A 10,389-nucleotide genomic window follows, 5' to 3' on the forward strand; every position below is an offset into this window, starting at 1 on the left:
ATGGCATTTTTCACAGAGCTAGAACAAACCATCCTAAAATTTGTATGGAACCACAAAAGATCCCACTAGCCAAAGCAATTCTGAAAAAGAAAAACAAAACTGGAGGCATCATAATTCCAGACTTCAAATTATATTACAAAGCTGTAGTGACCAAAACAGTATGGTAGTGGCACAAAAATAGACACATAGATCAATAAAACAGAATAGAAAGTCCAGAAATAAACCCATAATCATATGGTCAATTAATCTTTGACAAAGGCAGAAAGAATATGAAATGGGAAAAAGATGGTCTCTTGAACAAATAGTATTGGGAAAACTAGACAGCTACATGTAAATGAATGAAACTGGACCACTTTCTTACACGACACACAAAAATAAACTCAAAACGGATTAAGAATCTAAATATAATTGGGTGATTGCATGGCTCAGTTGATTAAGCGGCTGCCCTGGGCTTAGGTCGTGATCCTGGGGTCCTGGGATTGAGCCCCTCTTCGGGCTCCCTGCTCAGAGGGAGTCTGCTTCTCCCTCTGCCCCTCCCCCCACTTGTGCACACTCTTGCTCTCTCTCTCTCTCAAATAAATAAAATCTTTCAAAAAAAAAAAAAGAACCTAAATGTAAGACCTGAAACCATAAAAATCCTAGAAGAGAACCTAGGCAGTAATTTCTCTGACATCAGTTGTAGCAACATCTTTCTAGTCTCCTGAGGCAAGGTAAAAGTAAGAAAGTAAAAAAGCAAAAGTAAATTATTGAGACTTCATCAAAATAAAAAACTTCTGCACAGAAAAGGGGGAAAAAGATCCACATTGAGACACATTAAAATCAAACTATCAAAAGACAAAGTAGAGAGAGGCTCGTATACAAAGCATCTTCAATATGATTAATAGCTGATTTCTCATCAGAAATCATGGAGGCCAGAAGGCAGTGAGAGGATATGTTTAAAATACTGAAAGGGAAAAAAAAAAAATCAGACCAGAATTAAATATCTGGCAACAACCAACAAAACTAAAAGACAACCTACTGAATGGGAGAAGATATGAAGATATTTGCAAATGACATATCCAGTAAAGGGTTAGTATCCAAAATATATAAAGAACTGATGCAACTCAACACCAAAAAAAACAAATAATCCAATTTAAAAATGGCCAGAAGACATGAACAGACATTTCTCCAAAGAAGACATCCAGATGTCCAACAGACACATGAAAAGATGCTCAACCTCACTCATCATCAGGGAAATACAAATCAAAGCCACAGTGAGATACCACCTCACACCTGTCAGAATGATGAATAAGAAACAGCAGCTGTTGGCCAGGACATGGAGAAAAAGGAACCCTCGTGAACTGTTGGTGGAAATGCAAACTGGTGCAGCCACTGTTGAAAACAGTATGGAGGTTCCTCAAAAAGTTAAAAACAGAACTACCCTATGATCCAGTAATCTCACTACTGGGTATTTACACAAAGAATACAAAAACACTAATTCAAAGGGCTACATGCACCCCTATGTTTATTGCAGTATTATTTACAATGGCCAAACTATGGAAGCAGCCCAAGTGTCCATCAACAGATGAGTGGATAAAGAAGATGAGGTATATACACACATAATGGAATATTACTCAGCCATGAAAAGGAAGGAAATCTTGCCATTTGCAACAACTTGGATGAATCTAGAGAGTATAACGCTAAGTGAAATAAGTCAGTCAGAGAAAGAAAAATACCGTATGATTTCAGTCATATGGAATTTAAGAAACAGAACAGATGAACAAAAGGGAAAAAAGAGACAAACCAAGAAACAGACTCTTAACTATAGAGAAAAAACAGAGGGGTGGGTGAAACAGGTGATGGGGATTAAGAGAACACTTACTTTGTTGAGCACTGAGTAACATATGGAACTGTTGAATCACTACATTGCACACCTGAAACTAATATAACACTGTATGCTAACTACACTGGAATTAAAATTTAAAAGAAGAATGCAGTATCTGGCAAAACCATCCTTCAGAAATGACAAAAAACTAAGACATTCTCAGATAAATAAAAGCTGAAGGAGTTTGTCGCTAGTAGACCTGCCTACAAGAAATGCTAAAAGTAGTCTTTCAGGCTGAAATTAAAGGGCACTAGACAGTAAACTAAAGCCATACAAAGAAATAAAGAACTCTGATAAAGGTAATTTTACCAAAAGCATATTTACCTAGGCAAAAATAAAAGCCAGCCTGATTGTTACTCTGGTTTGTAACTCCTCTTTTTTTTTTATATACGATTTAAAAGGCAAATGCAGGGGTGCCTGGGTGGCTCAGTCGGTTAAGCGTCTGCCTTTGGCTCAGGTCGTAGTCCCAGGGTCCAGGGATCAAGCCCCACGTCATCGGGCTCCCTGCTCGGCAGGAAGTCTTTCTCCTTCTCCCTCTGCCCCTTGTCCCCACTCGTGCTTGCTTGCTCTCTCTTAAATAAATAAAATCTTAAAATACAAATAAAAGGCAAATGCATAAAGCAATAACTATGAATCTATGTTAATGGGCACACCATGTATAAAGATGTAATTTCTGACAATCACAATATAAAAGAGAGGGAGAGCTGCACAAAAACAGCATTTTTTATGGGTCATCAAAGCGAAGATGGTATAATTCCCACTAGATTGTTTTAAATGTAAGATATTAATTGTAAACCCAGGGTAACCACTAGAATATATACGTGTGTGTGTATGTGTATATATATATGTATATATATATATAAATGATAAGGGAATCAAAAGAGTACACTGGGGAAAAAATCAATCAAACACAAAAGGCAGTAATAGAGGAATTTGGTGGTGGGAGCGTGGAAAGACATTTAGGAAAACAGCAAAATGGCAGAAGTCTTTATATGGAAATGAATTGAGCTCTCCAGTTAAGAGGTAGAGGTCGGCCGAATAGGTTAAGGGAAAAAACAACAACAACAACAACAAAAAACCCAGACTCTTAACTATTGGCCAACTACAGGAGACTCACTTTAGATCCAAAGACACAGATAGACCGAAAGTGAAAAGATAGAAAAATATATTCCATGCAAATAATAACCAAAAAAGAGCTGGGGTGGCTAGAATATCAGACAAAGTAGACTTGAAATCATTGTAACATTGTTATAAGAGACAAAGAAGGACATTTTAATAAACGGGTCAATTCAACTGTTATCAACAGCCCACAAATTTATCTTCAAACCTCCCTGTGCTCCTGAATCCGGGCAAAGTACGTTCAGCCCCTCCCCTGGGTCCACCACGGAGCTGGAAATCATATCATACAGAAACACGGCAGCCCTCCCTGAGGTCCTTAAAGCAGGTCATGTGTGCCCCAGATCTGTGGCTTCTTGCAAGCACCAGCTGGCCTTGTAACCTCGGCCAGTTCCTCCTCCGGAGACCTCAATCCCCCATCTGTACACGAGGAGCTCCTGCAACAGCCTCAGCACAATCCCCGGCAACCCCTATCCCCCACCACAGGCGGGGCGGAAGCTCCCCCGGCCCCCAAGCTCCGTGCCACCCCACTCTACCCCAGGACTCCTGCCACGACCATTTCACTCAAGCCACCTCCCACCTTAGTCTGGTAACTACTCCAGGACAGAGAGCAATTTATCTCTGCATCCTTTGTGCCCAGCCTGGCACAGAGAAGGGGCGCAGTGCCAGGCTGCTGGGTGGATGAGTGAGAACGTGGCTGGAGGGGAGGCAGCTTCTGGCACGCTAAGGAGTCTCCAGGCACCCCCACGCCAGTCCTGAAGCTATCAACCTGATGGGTCTGCCCAGACCTCCACAGGGTCCCTAGGAAAGAGCCTATGTTCTGCAAATGCCACCCCACAGGGTGGTCTGACCTCTCCTTGCCTGAGCCCTGTGCTGGCGTCTCATGCCACACCCATACACCCTCCTCAGCCGCCCCCTCCCAGGGTCGGAGATGCCTCCCTGCCTGCTGCCCCTCACCATCATGGCTCCCTGCCCTGTCTGGACCCGCCCTAGCTTACGTCTACATGACCCTATCTGCGGAGCAGGATGAGGGCTGTCCCCCACTTCCAGGCTCACCTGGAGGCCTCAGGCAAGCAGAAGAAAAAGATGGAGTGTGATCCGACTCCACCGTGTGCAGAGCAGGGAAGGTTTCCCAAGGGAATAGTGGCCACCTCAAGGCCTGAGGAGAAGGCGGCCAGGAAAATGGGAAGCGAAGTGCTCAGGGCGGGATGTGTCTGAGAACCCAGGTCTTTCAGGGCAGGAAGGAGAAGCAGGAGGGAGGGAGGAAAGAGGCGGGCTCCAGAGGCAGGTAAAAGAGCACCTAGATTGAACCCACAGTGCATTTTATCTTCACAACAAGCCCAGGAGAGAGGGCTTTTTCCCCCTCATTTTATAGGTGAGGAAACAGAGGCTCAGGAAAGCTGAAAAACATGCCCAAATTTGCCCATTCACCAAAAATGGCGCCCAAGCTGGAGCCCAGGTGTGTGGGCTCGGCCTGTGGAGCTGCATAGCTGGCTGGCTCTCCAGAGCTGGGACCTTTCTCAGGAGCAAAGCAGGAATAGAAAGGTACTTTCTGGGTGAGGGGTGGGCAGAATCTGTGTTTTCCAGTGGACACCCTCTCCCAGCAGAGCCTGCCCACAGGGTGAGGTGGACCAGTGTTCAGAGAGGGCACGTGAGGGAGAAGGCACAGTCAGCCACAGGCCTGCCTCACAGGCGTCCTGTCGGGGAACCCCTTGGGGGCTCTGCGCGGCCCAGGCTGCCCCTCTGAGCGTTATGAATGCCCCCACCCACCCAGCCCTGCCGGCGGCCGAGGCCCTGGCACACAGCAAACGTTCAATGATAGTGACTTTCCTTCTCTTGTTGGCTCTGGCCGTCTCCACTGGGGCTTTGAACGGGCTGTCAGGCCAAGGGGCTCTAGCGGGCATCTCCTCCAGCCCTGGGATGGAAGACTGTCCATTCTGATCCTGCCCTGCCTGAAGCCTGCCTTCTCTCGCTCTCTCTCGCGCGCTCTCTCTCTCTCACACACACACACACACACAGAGCTGCAGAACAAGGCTGCCCACTGGCCTCTGACGGGCCTGGTGGATGTGAAGCTGCTGGCCAAGCCCCCATGGCACACACTCCCACCAGCCCGAGGGCTTGGTGCCAAGCTGACCTGGCTCAGGGCCCACATTCCTGGCTCTGGAGACCAGGAGCTCAGTAGAGCCTCAGGCTGATCACGGGGAAGGGCTGAGGGTCAGGGGCCACTGTGGCCCTGGGAAGAAAGGGGGGCTAGAGGCCAGCACCTTTCCCATATTACCCCAGCTCCAAGCAGGTGATCCCCGACTCTTTGCTCCCCTGTCAGGCTCAAGGCACTTCCTGGTCTGGCTTCACTAGACTGACCAACTTCCTATTCCCTGTCCCCAAAGGCTTTCCCACATTCGGGCCTTTGCACCTGCTGTTCTACTTCCTGGAATGCCTGGGGAGTTAGAGATTATGTAAAAAAATAAGTTCTACCCAGTGGGGTGAGTGTAGTGAGAAGGGAAGGCCCCAGCAGACACATCAGAGGGAGCAGTTCTAGACTGGGCCTTCGAGAGCAGGGAGAGTTTCGCCGCTAGGTTTTGAAGCATAGATAGGTGGCTTCTAAAAGGAAGTACTGGGGAGGGTGTCCTATGGTTTAACCATAGGGATGAGAATGTGGGATGGGGTGGGATGAGCCACGCAACAGGGTTCTTCCTGGCATAGACAGATGAAGACCAGTGGGGTGCGGAGAGCACTCACCTGCTGAAGAATCACCATTGTCTTTCGTCAGATGCTCGGGCCTCCTGCCTGGCCAGATACAGTTCTGTGGGGGCAGAGATCATGCGAAGCCTCTGAGCAGGCCAGCCCTGGCAGCTGGGAGCCTGGCTGGGGTCACCTGGGCTCTCCAAAGGCTCAGCCACTCCTCCCTCTGGGGAACCCTCCCTCCCTGGCTTCTCTCCTTCTGGCCACAGCCCAGCCTGCGTGACCTGAGCCTCAGCCACCGTCACTAGCTCTACTGCCCAGAGCAGCTGAGCTCTTCTCTTGGTTACGGTCATTCAGAGATTTCTAAAGGGCTCCTAGGAAGTAGCAAGTCTAGCCCCCTGCCCTGGACATATGGGAGAAACCAAGACAGAGAGGGACCAAGACCTGCCAAAGTCACACAGCAGGGCAGGGCAAGTTCAGGACCAGGACTTGATTTCTGGCCTCCCAGCTCAGGGCTGCCCCAGGAGTTTGGGTGACAGGAGGAGCCAGGCCCAAGGGGAGGGTCACAGGCGAGCATGACCTGCTCATGGAATGCTCTGCCTAAAACCCTTCCCCAGAGCACCCACTGCTTTCAGGATGGGGGCTCCAGTACCACGTGGCTCCTACTGATGTCTTAGTCTTACTTCTCACTGCCTTTTCCCTACCCCCTCCCTGACACTTGGGTTATCCCCAGCACTCACTTCTCCTGAAACATGCCAGCCCTTTTCATAGCTCCTGGCCTCTGCGTACCCGGACCCCTCCGCCTGGAATTCTGACTAGTAAATTCCCACCTATTCTTCATGGCTCAGTTCAGACAGTACCTCCTCCAAGAAGCCTTCCCTGACCACCCCTAGGCTGACAAGAGCCCTGATGTTTCCGTCTATGCAGCCCTGACTATGTGCATTATGTTGTCAGGTCAGGGTCTGTCCCCACCTCTGTCCCCCCAAAGTTGGGGAGTTAATCCAGGGCAGGGGGTGGGCTCAGCCTCTACCTCACACAGTTTAGGGCCAGGCCCAGAGGTTGCTCAGGAAGGAACTGTGGGACCAAGCATGGTGATCCAAGGCAGCCGCAGCCCACAGGCCATGGTGGGAGGCCCTTCTGCCCCCCAACCTGCCCCCCAGGGTGAGCATCAATTTTTCACAAGGCCCATTCAGGGGCACTGGGGCATTTGATCCTCTGTCCAGGACACTGCCTGACACCTGAGCCCTGACCCCTGCCCTGGAGCTCCAGAGCACAGCAGGCGTGCAGTTCTTCTGGAGACCGGCACCCAGCCCCGCTGGTGGGGCAGGCAATTCAACAGGGCTGGCAGGCGGCTGCTGTGGGGAGCCAAGTCTGAGCAGGGTGCCCAGCGGCTGCCCGGGCCTCCTGCACCAGGGTGAGCCTCAAGAGCAGGGGCGGAGCCGGGCCTTTCAGGGTCCTGGAGGTGGAAGGGGCATGGAATTTAACAGGCACACAGAAGGAAAAAGGTACAAGATAAACTTCTTCCTGAAAATAAGAACTAGCCCACGTTTAAGTTAATTGCTTTTCAAATTGACAATGGGGAAAACAAAACTGTATTTACACTTCTATGTCCATGACTGACTTTACCTTGTCCCCACAACAACCCTATTCCCATTTCACAGAAGGGAAATTTGAAGCACAGAGGACGGAAGTCACTTATCCAAAGAGAGAGGGAGATAAAGAGATCAAGGGAGAGTGTCAGGGGCCAAAAGAGTCTCTTTCTCTCTCTGTCTCTGTCTCTGTCTCTGTCTCTCTCTCTCGTATCCCCAGCACATTTGCCCCCCTTCCCCAGGCCTGGTCAGAGACCATTCAATGGACACCATGCCCCTTGACTCTGCCCTTCTCCAGGCTACAAGGCTCCGTCTGCCCAGGCTCAGGACAGTTTCATTCAGTGGCAGCTGTGGCTGGACCCCCAAATGTGGCAGGGGCCTAGACCAGGACCAAATGGCTGTGGGGGCAAGGGCTCCAGGGAAGCCCAAGCCCATGATTTCCCTGACACCCAGCAAACCCTTCTCCCACAGCCCCGGAGAGCCGGCAACCCATGCTTACCCTGGTCCCAGCTCCCCACTCTCAGCTGCCCACCAGCCTGGAGGCGGCTGTCCCCTGCACGAAGGGCTCAAGGCCTGGGGTCCCGGGGCTGGGACAATCTGCAGACACACGTCCCCTCTTGCTCCATCTTGCTCCGGGGCTCGTCACTGTGGGGGTCTCTCTGGATCGGTCAGTTGTTCCCTGTGTGACCGTCTGTCTCCCTCTCAGCCTCTCTCTCTCTTTCCCGAGCGGCTGTCCAGCAGCACTGCTGCCCTCCCCACACCCCACTCCAGAGCTTTCCCTCAGGAGGCGGAGTCAGAGGGGCCTCCGAGATCTGGATGCCGTGACATCAGCGCAGGAGGGAGGCCGGGGCCCTGGGGTCCCTCGGCTGTGCCGCTGAGCAGGGTGGGACTCAGGCCCAAGCTCCCCGTGCCCAGCTGCCTGCAATCACACGCAGGACCGCCCCCTGCTCCCCGCGCGTGGGCGGGGCACCTCCCACCCGGCCGGTCACCGGTCACCAATTTGCTGAGTCTCAGCACCTGCCTGCCCTCCACCAAGCCTGTTTTCTTCTCTGTAAATGCCTGCTTGACACTCTTGAGAGGAGAAGACCCGGCAGGGCTGGGCAGCAGGTTGCAAGCCCCAGGTTCTGGCCCTTTCTCCCCAGCCCCTGTACACACACCACCCACTCCCCAGACCCACTTCCCAAGCGCTCCCCCTCCGATGTGCCCCTGAAGCTCTTCACTTCAACACTGTCCCCATACCCTGCTCTGGGGGTGGGGGGGGGGGGGGGGGGTGGGGTCCATAATCATTCAGGAAACTTTCTCAACCCAACTGACTTGGAGCAACCCTGCCTGTACCAGGGACACATATGAATCAAAGTGAAATACTGTGATTTAAAAGTGTGAGGTGGGGCCAAAACGGAGTACAGTGTTAACTAGCAATGGCAAAGGCAGTAACATTGAGGACTCCTCACTGAGTCCTGGCATGTCCTTGTCACCAGCCTCCGCCTCCTGCCACCCTGGCCACGGCCCCATCAGTGTGGGCCTCTCTGGGGGCAACTTTGGCCTGGGCAGAGGGATGCACTCTTGGAGCCCCCCGCCTCCGTAACTGAGGGGCATCGCAGGGAAGAGGCTATCCCCCAAAGAATGGGATGGGAGGCCCAAGTGTGCCACCTGCTGGGCGTGGGCACAGCTGCCCTCTGAGCCCCATGGGAGCAAGGCTGAGCGTCCTGCCTGGAGCAGCAGGGGAGAAGCAACAATGCGGGGATGCTGAGACTCTGACTCGACACTCCTGACCCCTGCAGGCCCCCCGCTGCCAGAGCGGGTTCAGCCAGGCAGCCTGGGCAGGGGATGCTTCCGGGCACCGTCCCCACTGCTGGGCTGGCGCGGGCCACTGCCATTTGCTACCCACCCCTCCTCCCAACACCTCCCTTGCTGAGCCTCCCAGGCTGGAGGTGGCAAACGGAGAGACACAGAGAGGAACGGGGAGGCAGAATGCAGGCCTGATCTGTGAGGATGGCCCCAGAGTGGTAGGGAGTGGAGAGGTCTGCAGTGGTCCCTGGATGCTGTAACAGCAACGATTTAGCACCCACGGTCATGTTCTATGCTAAGCAGGGCTCAGCATTCATAATGTCCTTTGCTCACGGGCCTGTCGAGAAACCTACGAATTGGCCTTCATTCATTTCCCTCACTCCCCACCCCGTCATCCCTGAGTTCCGTCCATTCGACCTCCAAAATCTGTCCACTAGTTCTCCCCGGCCCCTACCCCCCAGCTTCCTGGCTGGAGCTGCCAGCATCTTGCCCCCAAATGCCTCCACTCTGGCCTCTCTCCATCCGCCCGTGCCCCTACAAACTCAGCTCCTCTTCCTGTGGCTGCCTCTCTCCTTCCACTGTCCCCTTGAACTAGGGCATCGACCTTCCCTCCCAGGTAGGCTGGAAGCCCCCAAAACCCACGCTGCCTTTCCAGTCACTCCCTGCAGGGTGTTTGTTAGGATCAGAGTGTTTCCAGTGGCCTCCCCCAGCCCTAGTGTGTGGACTGCCCCACAGATGGGACTGGCTGGTTCCCTGCACCCCAGTGCCTAGGATGGGGCTTGGGACAAGGCCAGCTGAAGGAATGATGGAATTATCCCCGTGACCTCTGCCCACAGATGCACCAGGCCAGCAGCAGGGCCCCGCCTCAGCTGGCAATATTCCCTCCATTGTCCCTTACCCCCAGAGAGACAGACAGATGCAAGAAAGTCTCTCTGGGATTGTGGTAATGTTTATTCTGAGAACAGAACATGTCTCCTCTCTAACCCCACGGTTGGCCGAGGGGAGTGAAGCCCACATCCAGGCGGTATGACCAGAAGCCCTGCCCAGTGGCAAGTGGGGACTCTGAGAACTCCATCCTCACCTGCTCAGGGACCAGGGACCTTTGCACAGCCAGACGCCAGCCTGGCCCACTCACAGGGGCAGCAAGCAAGGGCAGGGCTGCCAAACCTGGTTTTTTGGGGGTGGATAGAGGGAGGAGGCAGTGCCCCGTCCCCAGACTGAAGCCCACACAGGTCTGCCGGTTGGTCCTGGTTTGCCCCCTAGCCCAGGTGGGCGTGGCTGAGCAAAGACCCAGGTGTCGGCCCCAGAGGCCCCAAGCTGGCTTGCCTGGCCCTCACCTCTCCACCCCAA

General features: G+C 52.6%; 1 protein-coding gene across 1 annotated transcript in view; it reads right to left on the reverse strand.

The window, feature by feature from the left end:
• MYO7A (myosin VIIA) overlaps positions 1 to 7,993 on the reverse strand; it is an 81,143-nt gene extending 73,150 nt beyond the window's left edge. Inside the window, exons 1-2 of the mRNA XM_035722978.1 lie at positions 7,751 to 7,993; positions 5,720 to 5,783 (exon numbers count right to left, since the gene is read on the reverse strand). Coding sequence (XP_035578871.1) covers positions 5,720 to 5,737 — 18 coding nt within the window. The 5' untranslated portion in view covers positions 5,738 to 5,783; positions 7,751 to 7,993. The remainder of the gene's footprint in view (positions 1 to 5,719; positions 5,784 to 7,750) is intronic.
• Positions 7,994 to 10,389: the final 2,396 nt, after the last annotated feature.

Source organism: Zalophus californianus, chromosome 11, assembly GCF_009762305.2.
Source record: "Zalophus californianus isolate mZalCal1 chromosome 11, mZalCal1.pri.v2, whole genome shotgun sequence".
Lineage (NCBI taxonomy): Eukaryota > Metazoa > Chordata > Mammalia > Carnivora > Otariidae > Zalophus > Zalophus californianus.